Source organism: Motacilla alba, chromosome 10 (assembly GCF_015832195.1).
Source record: "Motacilla alba alba isolate MOTALB_02 chromosome 10, Motacilla_alba_V1.0_pri, whole genome shotgun sequence".
In the NCBI taxonomy this organism is placed as follows: Eukaryota; Metazoa; Chordata; class Aves; order Passeriformes; family Motacillidae; genus Motacilla; species Motacilla alba.
In genome coordinates, this window is record NC_052025.1 from 1,827,633 (window position 1) to 1,844,447 (window position 16,815).

The 16,815-nt window shown below is 42.7% G+C and overlaps 2 protein-coding genes across 2 annotated transcripts; one reads left to right on the top strand and one right to left on the bottom strand.

Moving 5' to 3' along the window:
• Positions 1 to 454: 454 nt before the first annotated feature.
• On the top strand, positions 455 to 11,240 carry LACTB (lactamase beta). Its single transcript, XM_038146719.1, has 6 exons — positions 455 to 770; positions 1,688 to 1,754; positions 3,459 to 3,649; positions 4,008 to 4,353; positions 5,659 to 5,824; positions 8,083 to 11,240. Exons 1-6 carry the CDS (start codon positions 471 to 473, stop codon positions 8,615 to 8,617), a joined length of 1,605 nt encoding a protein of 534 aa, XP_038002647.1. The 5' UTR covers positions 455 to 470; the 3' UTR covers positions 8,618 to 11,240.
• Positions 11,241 to 11,520: 280 nt separating this feature from the next.
• RPS27L (ribosomal protein S27 like) lies at positions 11,521 to 15,921 on the bottom strand. Its single transcript, XM_038146726.1, has 4 exons — positions 15,739 to 15,921; positions 15,386 to 15,494; positions 13,079 to 13,189; positions 11,521 to 12,013 (listed from the first exon to the last, which is right to left on the bottom strand). The coding sequence occupies exons 1-4, from the start codon at positions 15,742 to 15,744 to the stop codon at positions 11,985 to 11,987; spliced, it is 255 nt and encodes an 84-aa protein (XP_038002654.1). The 5' UTR covers positions 15,745 to 15,921; the 3' UTR covers positions 11,521 to 11,984.
• Between the last annotated feature and the right edge of the window lie 894 nt (positions 15,922 to 16,815).

The window sequence follows — 16,815 nt, forward strand, 5'->3', positions numbered from 1 at the left end:
GCCGAGGCCGGGCGAGCCGCGCTGCCCCCGCCCTGCCGGAGCCCGTCGCTGCCCTGCCGGAGCCCGTCGCTGCCCTGCCGGAGCCCGTCGCTGCCCTGCCGGAGCCCGTCCCTGCCGGAGCCCGTCCCTGCCGGAGCCCGTCCCTGCCGGAGCCCGTCCCTGCCGGAGCCCGTCCCTGCCGGAGCCCGTCCCTGCCGGAGCCCGTCCCTGCCGGAGCCCGTCCCTGCCCTGCCGGAGCCCGTCCCTGCCGGAGCCCGTCCCTGCCGGAGCCCGTCCCTGCCGGAGCCCGTCCCTGCCGGAGCCCGTCCCTGCCGGAGCCCGTCCCTGCCGGAGCCCGTCCCTGCCCTGCCGGAGCCCTGCCCTGCCGGAGCCCGTCCCTGCCGGAGCCCGTCCCTGCCCTGCCGGAGCCCGTCCCTGCCGGAGCCCGTCCCGCCGCGGCGGCCGCGCTGCTCCGCGGGGCGCGGCGCTCGATGCGCTCGGGGCTCGGCCCGGCGAGGCGGTGCCTGCGGCCCGGCGGTGCCATGTCCGCCCCGGCCATGGCGGGCCTGGCGCGGGCCCTGCGGCGGGCGGCGGCTCCGGGGCGGCTCCCCGCGGCCCGCAGAGGGGGCGGCGGGGCCGGGGCGCGGCCCTGGGGCTGGGGGCTGGCGCTGGGGCTGGCTCTGGGGGTTCGGGCGGCGCCGGCGGAGAGCGGGCGGCAGGAGCAGCCGCCGGCGCCGCGGGGCTTCGGCGCGGCCGTGGAGAGGAGCAGGGACCTGGTGCGGCGGATCAAGGTGCTGGGCCGGGGCGCCGCTGGCGGCTGTCGGTGCTGGCGCAGCTTAGGCCAGCTCGATACAGGGGCGTAGGGAAGCGTGGCACAGTGTGGGGTATCTGAGAACAAGGGCGGCCTCTAAGGCTGTAGGAAGAGAGGCAAGAGCCGTCCGAGGGCACCTGGTCCAGCCTGGAGGAAAGACCTCACTGCGGGCTGCAGCTTCCTTATGAGGGGAAGCGCAGGGACAGGCGCTGATCTCTGCGTTTCTGTGACTAGGGAATACCAGGGAATCATGCCAGGAGAAGTTTAGGTGGGTATTAGGAAAAGTCTTTTACTTCGAGGGTGGTTAGGCACTGAACAGGCTCCCCAGGTCAGTGGTCGCGGCTCGCAAGCCTGGCACAGCCCCCGCAGCGCCTGAAGCACGCTCTCGGGCACTGGTGGGGTTGTTGGAGCTCTCCTGTGCAGGGCCAGGAGTTGGCCTCTAAGATCCTTGTGGGTCCCTTCCCACTCAGGATATTCTGTAATTCTGTTTAAAAAAAACACCTTGTAGTTACTTTTGAAAATTCAGCTGAAGCTTTTTTGAAATCTTGCCCGCCAGTAGGTGATGCAGTTTGCTGGTTGTATATTGACTGTCATGTTTTGTTTCTTTTGCATGTTCCGTTCAGTAATTTAATTGAATTATTAAGGCAAAAATATCACCTTGCTATTCTTGTTAGGTATGTTTTTCCCAATAGCTGAGTTAAAATGTCAGCTTTGCAAAAGCAGTTTGTACCGGTTCAACCAAACTGGTACATAACAAAATTTCAACTATAATTTGACAACAATACTCAGGTTTATTTGTAGGGGCTTTGTAGCTTTTTCAGTTCAAGGGCTTGGGAGGAGGTGTTTTTAAATTTAAATATCCTTCTAAATGTCTTCTGTCCATTTTATTTTTTGCAGGATGAAGCAGGAATCCCTGGTATATTAGTTGGAGTTTCTGTGGATGGAAAGGAAGTCTGGTCAGAAGGTTAGTATGTGTGAGCAGAAGTTGTGCATGCTGTCAAGAACTGATGAACATTTAAAAAATGAACAATTCAGACAAGCTAATCAGGCTGGGATTTTGTCTGCTTGATGTCCCATCTCTGGACAGTAGCCAGGAATGTGTGCTTAGGGAGTATCAAATCATACCTTCCTTGGTAAACTTCCATCATTTCCAGGAATTGATCATTTGTTAACTTCCAGAATATGTTAGTATGTCTCAATAGTTAGATTGGAGAACCTTTCTTCCATTAATTTTTCAGATTAACCTTTGACTGTACTCGGGGCATAGAGCTGTACAGTGGGCTGGTAGCACTGTATGTAGGAGGTAAAGAACTGCTCTCCCCACAGGAGCTTCCTTAGTAGTCAAAGGAATAAGGGCTCACATTTGGTGACCTGTCTCCTGTTTGTGGGCTGAGGTGTAGCTTTACTGGGAAGGTACTGGGATTTAACTGGTGTTATCCTTTCAGAAATTGCTATTGTTTTTTCTGGTTACGCAGGGTGTAAGTAGAGTGTGTTAGCACTCCACATAGCATGTAGACATTTGATGTTAAAAAAAAAAAATCAAAATGTGTATCTGTTCTCAGAAACATTTTCAGGAGTTTCAAAACAGCCAGTTCTGGGTTGTTTGGGTCTCCTCCTCCCTTCTCCATGGGTGGCAAAGTAGGAACAGGTGTAAGTTGTATGAATTCTGTGGCCACAGTACTGAACCCGTTTTCTTGCTGGGGAATGGTGTGAGGTTTGGAAGGTGTTTTCACCGGGGGAACATCACCTGCATTTACAAGCACCAGGCACTTGAGTAGCAACTATATAAGAGAAACGCTCTTGGGCAAATGGCGTGTTATCTCTTTTATTTCCTGTACTTTGTCAAGGTTTGGGGTTTTTCCCTGAGCAGTTCATTGTTAGACTGCAGTTTTATATAGACAGAGGTGTGTGCTGCTTGCAGGCCTTTCTTGTACTGCAAACTGCAAATATGTCATTGCTGTACTTTCTTGCTTTTATGCTGCAACATCACTTGCACTTTCTTCAAACCTCTGTCAAACTGAAGACTAGTTTGGCAGGTCCATAATGCCTTAGTCACTCCAGTTCTTGGTACCAGACTTGTGGTTGGTTACATAGGAAAACACTGTTACAGAGCCTGTTAAGCTGTATTTTCATTGAAATCGTGCTGGATGATGTTGAAACATAGTAACGCCTCGGTTCTGTGAAACCTTATGGCTTAGGTAATTGGCTTGAGTTTGTGAGTGATTTCCTCTCTCAGTTTCTGTATTGATAAAACAAGACCCTTTACTGCTTCAGCCATTCCTTCAGAGCAGTAAAAGGAGTGTTTAGGACTGTTGGTCAGTTATTTTGCAGTCTAGATTTTGGCCTCTTTGGGTTTTTTTAATGCTGAAAATTTGACCTCAGGAGTGTAAATTTTGGCTTAATCTTTAATCTCATTTATCATTATGTTTGCTGTAGTCTTAATCAGCAATTTGAGATGCCATTGTCTAATCCAAGGGGCTCTGATTAGCTGCTACGAATACAGTAAAATGTTAGTGACTGAACTGAAGCAGGGGCTTCAACGCTTCATATCCCAGTTTAGCTGGAGGAAAAATATTTTAAAGGGCCAGTAAATCTAATTCATTGCATGTAATTAATTCAGCATGTCTCTGTGCAAAGGACTTCCCAGAGTGTTTTTATTTCCTGGCAGGTTTGGGCTATGCTGACGTGGAGAACCGCGTGGCGTGTAAGCCAGAGACCGTCATGCGCATCGCCAGCATCAGCAAGTGTCTCACCATGATGGCTGTTGCTAAACTGTGGGAAGAGGGGAAACTGGATTTAGATGCTCCAGTGCAGAAATATGTCCCTGAATTTCCAGAAAAGGTCTACGAGGGTGAAAAGGTATGTCATTGTTTATTGGTAAGAGGTTTTTTAAAATTTTTGTTCCTGTCGCTACATAGCTATTTGTCTACAGGTGCCTAATCTGGACCTATTCCTACAAAACACTTGAAATCATTTACACAGGTACTGATGTTTCCTGCTCAAAAAAGCATTTGGATCTTTATTTTTATATCAAGTGTGTAGCGTCCACATACATACTTTTTTTTTTTAACAGTGTGTTTGACATGCAATATTTAAAAGGTCTTGCACCTTAAAACTTCTTTGAAGGTTGCACCTTCAACTTCTTTGAATTTTACTTTTTTGATGATGTATTGTCTGTCTTTTATTGAAGAGAGCTCACATTATCCTGTCTACCTAGGTCACTATTACCACAAGACAGTTAGTTTCACACTTGAGTGGGATTCGTCACTATGAAAAAGATATTACAAAAGTAAAAGAAGAAAAGGAAAAGGCAAACAGAGCACTCAAGCTAACAAAATCCCATCCGGATAAAGAACAAAAAGCAAAAGAAGGTAAAGGGACTGAAAACACTGATTGTGTCAAACAGAAGAAAGAACATGATAGTGAGACAAGGAGCCGAAATTCAAAGCCTGGCAGGAACGACAAGGAGTTTGAACAGGAAGAGTATTATTTGAAGGAAAAATTTGAAAGTGTGATTGAGTCACTGAAGATATTTAAAAATGATCCCTTATTCTTTAAACCAGGTGAGTTTCTATTAATGTAGACCAAAATATGCTCTTCTGCTGAGAGTTTTGTTTCAAATCGTTTTACATGTAATGATGGAGTTAGAGTCCAGTGAAGAGCGTTTGTGTGGGGGTTTTGGTTTGTTCTGCTTCCCTCCTTTTTTTTTTTTCTCTTCACGTGCCCCATTAAAAGCTAAACAGAAAAGTATTTGGTGTGTTCTGCACAAACCATCTGGTCCTGCAATATTTATGTATAAGACTTTTCTCCCAGGAGCAGTAAGTAATGCAGTAAGTGCTCTGAAACATACCAGTTAGTGGATTTATAAATGCTGAAGCAGAAGATAATTCTGGTAACAAATTTGTATCTACAAAGTATTTTGTAAGCAAATACCAGCTTGCTGCAGTCATGTTCTGGGCCTTCTAGATAGGAACCAAAAGCAAAATATTTTACTGAGGCACTCAATCAGACCTAAAAAAACCATCCACAAACCATAGAATCACAGAATTGCTCAAGTAATTTGTTGTTGGGATTATTTAAATTAGGTCTAGAGAGGACTTTGAGGAACTTCAGGTGTAAGTTTTAAACGAGTTAGGTTAAGGTAAATTCTATGCATTGCTGATAAACAGTAAATAAAGTGCATTTAAGGGGAGAGGGGTAGAAAGAGGGTGAAGTTAAGCACTCACCATTTTGGAGAGCTCACTTCAAGTAAGTGATCTGTCTCACCTGTGGGCACTTCAGCAGTTGCTCAATATGCAAATGTTTCATAGAAGGCATTAGCACAAGGATGAGATTTTTAAAAAATTAAACATTTTTTTCGTAAGTAAATTCTTTTGTCTTAAATAATATTCATGCTTGTGTTGATATACTCTTTTGGGATATTGTAGAACTAGAAACACTGTGCTAAAATTGATGAATACCCTTGAAAAATGTGAGTGCTGCTGTTGTTTTCCCTTCTCCAGGGTATGGACACACAAACAAGTCACAGTAGCTGAGCATCTTTTAAGCAGTAATTTTATGGCTTGTGTCAGCTTTCCAAATCCAGACATCCTTGTTAGACCTGATGTGCAAATCTCCTGGAAAGGATGTTAAATGTCAGCATTGACACCTTGGCATGAAACCTGAGTGTGCATAGAGATCTCTGGGAGATTTTAGCGCTCTTCTGTTAGCAGGATCTGTGTCTGCTGCAGTACAGAATTTCCTGGGCCTAGGATCAAGTATGGCTGATCATTAATTGCTCTATGTAGTTTTATTTGCACATGTGATTCCATTCAAGTATCATGCAATTAACCTGGGTTCTGTTCCCTTCCTCGCTCTGTCTCTTCAAGGTAGTCAGTTCTTGTACTCAACATATGGCTTTACTCTCTTAAGTGCTGTTGTGGAGAGAGCTTCTGGACAAAAATTTACAGATTATATGCTGAAAATGTTTCGTGATTTGGATATGCTGTCAACTGTCCTAGATGACAACGAAGCAATGATCTATAACAGAGCAAGGTAAACAGGGGTGGAACTCTTCTTTTCCCACAACAACTCTTGCCCTTTCTATCTTAATTAAAACAGCTGAATTAAGAATGTGTGATTTTTCTTTTCCCAGACATTGGAATGAAGTGTTGTATGTTATTTCAACATTACTTTTTACATTTACATTACGGTTTACAAGGGAATTCCTCAACATTACTCATGGAGCTGGTTCCAATGCCTGGTTTAGGTTCTGTAATTAGCATGTAGAATTACAGAATAAGGAACAAATTTCTTGTTCTAAGTGTGAATATGGGAGGTGAGGGGAATATAGGGGTGACTTCAAAATTTACATTTACCTTGGGTACAAGTAAGCACAAGTAAATGTAAATAAAATAAAGAGTAATTAGGAAATTACGTTGGAATATATAATTACCTTAGTTTGCTTAATATACTGGCATTTAAAGGGTTCCATAGAATTGTAATAGTCTCACCGTAACACAAGGTTTTCATAAATCAAATTTCAGTGTGAATGTTGACCAGAATTAAAATTCTGTTTAACATCAATTGATTTTTAAAATTAATTTAACATAGGAAAAAAAAAACCCAACGCCCTCCGCCTCCCCACTCCTACAAAAACAAAATAAATTACACACACAAAACAACAAGCTGAGATGAATTTTGTAACTGGATAATCCATTCCAATATAGTGGATCAGGCTAGGGTTTCTTGTCCTATTTTATTGAATTTTCTGTTTGGGCTCAGAAATTGATTATTGACTCCCCTGTTAAATTTTGGTGTGAGACAAGAATTCTGTTGAATGACAAAGTAGGTTTTAGAAACAGTCTCATGAAAATGAGACTCAGACTTTTTAAAAGTTTGGCTTCTAAAATGCTCTCAAAGAATGATGACCATGTGGAAGCTGAGGTTTATACTAAGCACAAGTGTGTGTGCACAGCTTTACTGCTGCTCTATTCTAAGATGCTTTGTGCTGGTGTTCAGTTTGCCTGCAAAATTTCAGAGCCTCTCTTGCTGTAGGATCAGAGGCTCATCTGGATGATAGTGATGTTCTTATCAATTATCAACCTTGTACAATCAAGGTTGTTTAGAACCTGTGTATGTTCATCCTTTTATAAACTGAAATATGAGGGGGATCAAGGAATTGGGAGAGATGCTCTTCTGGGAGTCTTTTTATAGGTTTTTACTGTTAAGCAAAACTGACATGCTGATGGGTTTACTTCCACAAATTGGAGCTTGATGCCTCAAAATAGAATGTATTGACATGTTGAGGTTTGTTTAATGGTTTGGTTATACAATATTTATCTAACAGGAAAATGCTTAAAAATCCAGGTTCTAGATCTTTTAGAGGTACAAAAGATGTCTTTGTAACAGGGTTTTTTGTGATCAAAAAACTCATTATGGGGGCAACAGTATACTAAATCACTGTCAGAGTTGATGGTAGTCTTGCATCCTGGACCATTCATCATTCTTCCTTTGTTTCAACCTCTGACTTCCAGTGTTGTTATTCAGAAGTTTGCTAGAAAGCTTTCCAATACTAGTGCAATCTAGGTAGGGCTCTTCATAAACTCTCCATGGAACTTATTTGGTCAAAAGACCAAAGGCTGAAATTCCTTGGGTTATATATTTATCCAACAAGTCCTTTTCATATGTTGGATGAAATTAATCAAGTCATGATTGGACTGTTTCTTTCAAAAGCACAATTTGTTCTGCCCTTCTGTTGTGTTGCTCCTGACAGTTCACTCTGCAGCTCTGGTTGGCAGTTTCTACGCTTGTGTTATGCAAGACTTGAATGTTCCTTGCTTTGTTTAGAGTATGGCAACCACAGTGGGGTACTGGGGGAAATCAGCCATAAATGGAAACTACTGTCTGAGAGCAGTCACCTAAGCCTCAGCTGTAGAATTCCTTGTTCTTTTAGACACTTCATTTCTAGTACAGGGATTTAAGAAAAAATCTGTGTTGCCTGATCTATTTATGTCTGTCACATCTCTTATTTGTATATTGTCTTTATTCTTAGGATAGCCTAAGATTAAGCAGAAGGCTTTTATTGAAGTTCAGCTTCTAACCTAAGAAGTCACCTTAATTTTTGTTTTTCTGTGTGATTTACTTGTTGATTTTTCTGCAATAAATATGTCTTAAAAATGGGTTTTGAAAACCCTCTAAATGTTCACAAGAACAAGTTAATACATGCTCAGTTTGCTCTTTTAAGGTAGGGCAGCTTAAAATCATCGTGCATAGTATATCAGAATGACAAGCTGAATTTTCTTGAATTTTAGGTGTTACATTTACAACAAAAAGGGGCGGCTGGTAAATGCACCGTATGTGGACAACTCTTACAAGTGGGCTGGTGGTGGCTTCCTGTCATCAGTAGGCGACCTCCTGAAATTTGGAAATGCCTTGTTGTACAGTTACCAAGCCGGACAATTTCAAAACAAGGACGGCAAACTTCTTCCAGGGTACCTCAAGCCGAGCACAGTTGCGATGATGTGGACTCCAGTGCCAAAAACAGAGGTGTCATGGGACAGGGATGGTAAATACGCCATGGCTTGGGCTGTGGTAGAGAAAAACCAACAGTATGGCTGCTGCAGACAGCAGAGACACTATGCATCTCACACTGGGGGGGCTGTGGGGGCCAGCAGTGTCCTCCTCATTCTGCCCGAAGAGCTGGACCCTGAAGCCGTGGGTACTCGGCCAGTGGCACCCCCGAGGGGAGTCATTGTCACCATTATCTGTAATATGCAATCGGTTTCGCTCAACAGCACCGCCTTGAAGATCGCCAGGGAATTCGATAAAGAGAAACGGGCACAATAGATGGGCTAAGTGGATGCGTGGGACTGAACTCACCGTGCTGAAAAACTAAGGGTGCAACTGAACTTCACTAAAAACATGGGAAGAAAAAGCATAAATAATTCACTTAATTAACCTCTGCTAGTGGTGCTAAACTTACGTCTAACTGGAATTCATCGCTCAGGGAAGTTCCTAACTTACAGAAAATGAGAATGTAACAGTCAAAGGTGACTTTCTGTAGTACCTGTGTAAATGGTCATTGTATTAGCAGGTTATTTTTACCAACTAGTGAAACACTTGACCAAGATTAAAAAAATAGCCTTTTTTTTTTTTTTTGCACTAAGTACAAATTATCTACTTTGAATGTTAAACTTCTGAAAAATTTAACTTCTTGATTTGAGCACACAAATATGTTGCTTGTTCTTCTCACAGTTCCAGTCTGCCAAAACTATTCAGTATTACTTTCTAAAGAAAAATTGTGTCACCACTGCTTTTTGTTTTCACGTGCCACTTCCCTTACTTGCTTAAAAAACCAACAAAACCCAAACTTTGAAGCTACCTCCAGAATGCAGATTTGTACCAGAAGCAGGCTTTTATCAGAGCTGTAGATTAAGAACTAGAAAAGAATGAATCTAGAGCAATGTTAAGTAAAATTCTTTTTGGTTTTTAGGTATTCTCTCACCCATTTTTATTGGAGACAGAGAACATGTAGAATTAGTTTACTGTGCAATAAAGGTGTTATTTCTAGAGTCAAATCTACCCAAATAGCACAACGTGGCAAGCTGTCAAACTGTCGTGTTGCTTTTGAGTGATACACACTTGGTAGCCAGAAATGACAGTGTATTCTGTAGCCTAGACATTCCCTTGTAAACAGGAATTAGGAACTCAAATAGCTCAATACAAATCAAAGCCCCTTCTTGAAGCCAGGAGTAGAAGTCTCACCAACCAAACACGGCCATGGCAGCTGGAGCACAGCTCAAAGTGCTGCATCCAGGGGTGGGGACTCTACCACCTCCTTTCAATGCCTGATCACCCTTTCTGTGAAGAAATTCTTCCTGTTGTCCAACCTGAACCTCACCTGGTACAGCTTGAGGCCATGTCCTCTTGTCCTTTCATTTGTTCCCTGTGAGAAGAGGCCAACCCCCCTGGCTCCAGCCTCCTGTCAGGGAGGTGTAGAGAGTGATAAGGTCACCTCTTTTCTCCAGGCCCCTTCAGCTTCTTGTCAGACTTGTGCTCCAGACCCTTCCCCCAGAGAAAGAAAGAAAGAATGTCCACTGCCTTTCTCTGGACATGCTCCAGCTCCTCCATGCCTTTCTTGAAGTGAGGGGCCCAGAGCTGGATGCAGGACTAGAGGTGTGAGATGTTCTAATCTTCAGTTTCACAATGGGAATAAAGTAGCATCTGAAGTGTTCGTTTCATGTTTCACAATGGCAAGGAAGATCTCTGTCATCTCAAAGGTTTGCCCCCACCTCACTTCCCCTGCAGTTACATTAGATGGTACTTCCAGGCTGAGACGAAACAGAAGTATCTTTCAGGAAAGGTTCCTGCACTGCTTAGCAGCTCTGCTGCTCTGAATTTAAGCAAGATGTCTTGGCTAGCAGCTAGCAGAAGATAGCCCTACCTGCCTTTCCCAAACAAATGCTTTTAGTGTTATCTTCATAGTTGTTACCTGCCCTGTGATGATACAGCATGCTGCCATCTCTGTTCCCACTATGCCTACGGTAATATTTATTACCCAAGACCAAGAAACTGGGAAGTTTAGTATTTTGAAGGGCCAGTGTTTTACTTACATTTTTAATTGGAGCTAATAAGAGTAGTTTAGTATATTCTTCATAATTACAATCATTATTGTACCTTAAAAATGGTTTGCTTGGGGTTTCTGGCCCACTCACCAAAATTTCACTTTTTTATTTGTTAATAATGTATTGTCTTTATCTCAAGAGTATCCAATCATTTCATCTTCTAGCACCTGGAACAAAATGGGCCCCTGACAGTCTCTGCTTTGGTATTAAATTAATCATGAGTTCTTATCTTTTAGGGTAGAGAAGGTAGAGATACGAGAGACTAGGAATCAATCTGACCTTAGCATACAAATTCAGGTCACAATTAATATTGCTACTTTCATCTTTGTTCTGAAGCCAGTAATTTGATGGGCTGGCACTGTAGGTGGGAAACTAACTAGACTATGTCTGGTGATTTAGCAGCAGCTTTCATGATAAACTTACTTGTGAGTGAACCTTTGTTGTGAGTGGCACTGCCATAAACCCCTGTTTTCCTTAGAAGGCATGTGTATTCCATTGTACACCTGTTTCTGTATCAAACACCTCCTTCTGCATATGGTAATTACATGTTTGCTGTTTGAAATAACAGAAATAAAACTTACCTTGCAAATGCAACCAAGTGTAGTATCAGGTTTTTGGTTTATTTTATTGACTAGACATGTATGAGTTTGCAAAGTCATAAAAATACTAATAGTTAATTAGAAAATCCCAATAATAATTAGCTCACCAAGACACCTGATACTTTTAGAGAGCTGTTGATACATAACTTGAGACATTATTTAATAAAAACAAAATCCATTTTTACCAGCCCTTTAGAAAGACATGGCTTTCAAAAACTAATTAAAGCCTTTTCCTTATTGCAAGAAGGCAATTATTCAATGCCAGTATTTAATACTAACAGTATGCACGTTTGCTGGGCTTGTGCCTAGATACCATTCACAGCTCTTAGTGTAGTTCCGTGACTTACAATTGCTTATAAGCCAGCTGCCTTCTCTAAGCTGCATGTTTTCAGTGCTTTGCAAAGGACTACTTTTGTTTTTTTTTTTTTTTTGGATAGACATCTCAGTTTAGAATACCAAGTGCAGTCTTGGGATCAGATTAGCGGGAGGGAAAATCCATGTATTCCAGAGAAACAGCTGAACAGAGGTGAGTAACTTTTCATTTTTATTTATCACCATATTACCCAAGAGGAGGAAGGGACTACAGCAACACTGAAAGCAAATGAGCCATTTTAAATCTTATCTAGCTTTTGCAACCCTTGCAGTTACGGTAGCTGCAGTAATAAAATACACAAAATGCATTTTTAAAGCAGTTTCTGTAACTATATGCATTACACTGCTGTAGCTTATGACTAGCAAGGGGAAGGATGCAGGAAGTCCAAGGTTTTTACTGTTCAAACAAACTTATAAAAATAGAGCTCAGTTGTCTGCAAACTTACAGGAAGAACTTGCACTTCAGATCATTTATTGAAAAAGAGATTCCAGCAGATTAGTCAGCAGTAGCATGTAATTTGTACAGAATCAATCATAATTACATTGTTGTTGTAACAGGCATTTTTAAACTAGTAAGGCTTTCAGGAACACAGATCCAAAAATCACATGCTGAACTGTTCAGTGTTGCTTTCTTCTAAATGAACATCCTGCAAAGAAATCACGTGAGTAGAGATATGAATAGTCCTTAAATTGTTAGACTGCCTTGAAAGATTGTCCATCCAATGTAAGCAGAAAAATTCATGGATGAACTTTAAAATTCATGCACCACAAGAGGTGAAGATTTAGCACTGTAAGTCTTCTCTAGCTCAACCTGAACAACATGGCTGTCATGCAATTCATCTTAAAATAAGATTAAGGTGTACCATTTCTTTTCTTCCAGATGCATTTTAAAATTTCAGTCTACTGTTCCATCCCTTGGTGATACAAACCCCAAACTGAAACCGCTGCTGTGTGTGTGTTGTTACCATTTCAACTGCTCAACAGCCTTACTTCAGGTGCTCTGTCCTCATGTTTACCACCCCTGTGTAGTAGCACATTGTATAAGCACTGCTGTGTGTAATTTGTATAAATGCTTACCTTTTGCCCTTTAAACATTAATAAAATTTGCATTAATTCTTACATTTTTTAAATCCTAAAGTGTTTCCAGTGCTTTTCACATACCCCAGAACTGGGCTGCACTCAAAGATACTGGTGTTATACCAGTTATCTGTATATACATTATTGGTGGTTATTTGTTCCCTTATCATTTATATGAAACATTTTCTTTGAGCCAGGGAACTGCTTTACAGTAAAGCTGTTTAAAAACAGACAGGCAAGCCTGCATTAGTGACTAACAGTGGCACAGAATTACTTTAGCTTGGCAAAAGTACCCTGCTCCTTTGATGGTGCTTTTTAATACTTTCCACACAGCTCAAACAGCAGTATTCATTACACAGGCTGAAGGGAATGACAAGTCACCTAAAATGAGGTGTGTTTGATGACACTGTAGGTGTTTAGCTGCCTGGCAGATGTGTACAGCCATTTAAAAACAAAGAATCTGAAGAAGAATTCACAATTCTGGGCCTATTTACAATGTTTCTACTAGCCAACTCTAAGCAACTTGCAAAATCAGTGTTACAGTATCAGTTTCCAAAATTCAAGCTAAAATATTTGCAGGCTATAAAATGCATTTATATAAGTGGCATCTTTAGGTTGTGGAACACTGCCCTTACCTTCTGTGAGCCTGGCTTTGCCCCCAGTTGGCTGACACAGGACAGTTGAGCACCCTACGCACAGAACGACGGTCTGAGCGTGGCTGAAAACAGTGGTGATCTTGTAGCATCCTGAAAAACAACATTATGAAACTTTCCACTGGCTATTTCCAGCATCATTTTTTATGTGTCTATTGAATCAGGTACTCTAAATACTTGTCCAAAACGCATCTATATTTCCTTACACAACACACCAAGCCAAACCAAGCAAGCCATTTGTGTTCTGAAGTGCTTGCCTTTACTTACATGCATAGGAAAGCAAGTTAGGAAACAGAAACTGGTTTGATTCCCATATGAAAATCAACAGACCCTGCTGCCTGACAAGCCCTAATATGCCTATCACATCTCCTGTAAAGAAGTTCAGCAGTTCCAGATTAGCCTCCTCTGCTGAACAGAGGAAGCCGTGTAGCTGGAGAAATATTTAACTTGTAACAGTAGAACACTGCTGTTGACAAAGTCTGAAAGCTGGGAATATAAACACTGCTGTTCCAATCTGTGTTTGCTTTCTGTTTAATAATTGGTACATCTAAGGCTTGGTTGCATTCTATAAAACTAACATAATATTTAAATGGAAAGACTTGCACAGAAAAATTTCCCAAATTCCCTATGCAATGCTTTTGTCTACAACTGATGAATTCTATGATTTAAGAAAGGATGAGATCACTCATACATGGCTTAGAAATGGGATTTTCACTGCTTTTAAATTTTTCCCCTGAAAAGTAATTTTAATTAGCCAAGAGGTATTTTTGGAGGGAGAAAACCTGTAAAGGATTTCATCTGGATGCAGATATACAAAATAAATAGGTAAAGGTGAGCAGAGATTGCATTTTCAGCACAAGTGGATCAGAAAGCTAAGACAGACCATATATTGTGAACAGGGTCCTCTGACTAAAGGTCTGCTTGGTAGGGAAAAGTCCTATCAGACAGAATAACAGATCTCTTTTTTTTTTTTTCCTATTGAAGATGAACTTCTATGTTGATGAGTTTTTAATGTTGCATTGGCAGGGAAATGAGCCCAACCCATTTGAGTATCTAGGCAGGAACTTCCAATTCCACTGACCCAGGAACACATAAGGCCATCTGCTATTTTCCATGCCTTGTGCATAGGATTCTGTCATCATTGAAGCTCTCCTGCTTTGCTCTACATACTCCTCAAAGACAAAAAACAATTAACCCAACAATAATGAAGATAACCCATGACCAATGGGCCTATGTTGACACTAACTGTATCACAGTGTATGCGTTCATGTATTCTGGTTTGAACAAAGTGTGAAAAACCAAAAAAAAACCCAGAGGCTTAGCCTTCAACCCTGTATTTGTTTAAAAGCAACCACAGTTTACTTTCAAGTTGTTTATATTAATTTACCTCACTTTCAGATGGAATATGGCTCAGAGCTTCTTAGAAAACAAGGTGACTAAGAAAGAATAAGATCAGAAAACCTGAGTACATCAACAATTCCCTGGTTCTAAGTCAGGAAGATCATTATTCCAAGTGTTTTCTTACTGCTAGAATCATCTTTTGCTCCAGCAGTTGCTCAGAAGTTACCACACTGGGCAATATGGATGTAACTGTGCTGAATAAAAAAGCTGTTCACTGGTAGAGCACACTCCTGTGCTACAAAATCCCATAGTTTAGTTTATAAATGAGGAGTTGACTATACAGATGTCTCTGAGCCAAAGTAATGAAGATCTGTGAAAAGTGGACACAGACAACATCTTATAACCCCTGTATATGAGCTAGATGGCAGCTTAGTTCTTTAACTGCACATGCAAAATGGCAGTGATGTATGTTTTACTTTTATGTTTATGTGCAGTATCCCTGCATATATCCTTGTCAAAAGTTTTTCCAGTCGCTCTTCCAGAACTAACTTACAAAAGGAGGAAAACAATGTTTGCTTCTGTTTGAAACTTGTGCTGTGGATACTCTAAGGCAACCTTTAAATCTCAATTTTTATACATGCAAACCTGAGGGCTGGGTTTTTGGGTTTTTCCCTACTGGCAAGGGTTTTATAAAGGAAAAAAACCCAACTAAAGAACTCATGCCAGAACCTCCAGAAAGGAAGCGTCTGATTGTTTACATCAACTTTTTCCAAAGATGGAAAACACTTTTACTGTTAAAAAACCCAAAGCAATATACACACCTTTTCCTCTACAAAACAGATAAACCAAACTCAGATAAGAGATAATAATCAACCGTTATACGAAGATGAACAGTATGTAAAATTAGTTTTGTTCCTTCCATAACGCATGAACATTTCAAACATTTACCTGGACATTTTACATCCATAAAGTAAGAGTTCGGGCTTTGCACGAGACGTTTCTTTTTGTGCTTCCTCTTCTCATCCTCTAAGGAGGGATGCACCAGGTCTTTGGCCAGCTGGGTGGGGCGAGAGGAAAAGCGCACCGCGCGTTAGGGAGCCGCGGGCGCCCCGGGGCTGCCCCGAGCGCGGCCGCAGCCGAGCCCCGCCGGGGCCTTCGGGCCGCGGCTCCCGGGAGCGGCGGGGAGCGGCTCCGCACCGCCGGCCGGAGACCGAGGACGGCCGCGTCCGCTCCGCCACCCCCTCCCCCCGCACGGTCCCCGCGGTGCCGGGCCGGGCGGCACCGGACCGTAAACAACTCACGGGCATGGCCGGGCCGCCCCGCAGCGCGCTCCCGCCGCAGCCGCGCCTGTGCCGAGCGCCGGGGGCGGGAGCGGGAGCGCTGCGAACAGCAGCACGGAGCGCTGCGGGGCGGGACCGCGGCCGCTCGGGGCACCGCTGCCCCTCAGCACCGCCGGCCCACGCTGCCTGCTGGCCACATCACCGCTCGCGGCACACAATCGGGGAATGGTCAGGCTTGGAAGGCGCTTCTGGGGATCATCCAGGCAGCGTCACCTAGAGCAGGTGACGCAGGAACGTGTCCAGGTGGGTCTGGAATGTCTCCGGAGAGGGAGGCTCCACAATATCCCTGGGCAGCTGTTCCAGAGCTCTGCCACCCTACACATAAGTTCTTCCTCATGCCGAGATGAAAGTTTTTGTGGTTTGGTTTGTGGCCATTGCTCCTTGTCGCATCGCTGGGCGCCACCGAAAAAGTCTGGCACAATCCTCTTGGCACTCGCCTTGAAGATCTTTATGTGTATTAATTGGATCCCCTCTCAGTCTTCTCTTCTCTAGTCTAAACTGGCACAGCTCCTGCTGTCTTTCCTCATAAGAGGGATGCTCCAGACCCCTCATCATCTTTGTGGGCCTCTACAGAGGAACCCAGGACTGAACATATGTTTGTTGTTTCATAGTGAATTATACATTGCATGAAGTTGTACCCATGAGCATATTCTTTTGCAGTTTCCCACCCCAGTCAAAAAGAACAGGAGAGAAGAATTTCTGTTAGTTATCATTCATGTGTTTAAATCAATTTAGAGAACTTATGAGACATAAAAATATTACAGATCCTGGAAATTTAAAAAAAAAATCACTCTTTTTTTTTTTTTTTTTTTTTTTTTTAAGTAACAGGCTGAGTGTTTTGTCTGCAAGTGAGTAATCACAAATGTAATCTGTAAAATGACATGTATTTGTCCTGGAACATTCACAGGTGTAGTTCAATAGAAATCCTCCTGGTGGCACAACAGACCTTACAAAAATCACTTGGTATGAAGTCTTCCCAAAAGTCCGCCGGGAACATGTCAGGACACTGCCTCTCTGAGAGGGAACAGATGCATTTAG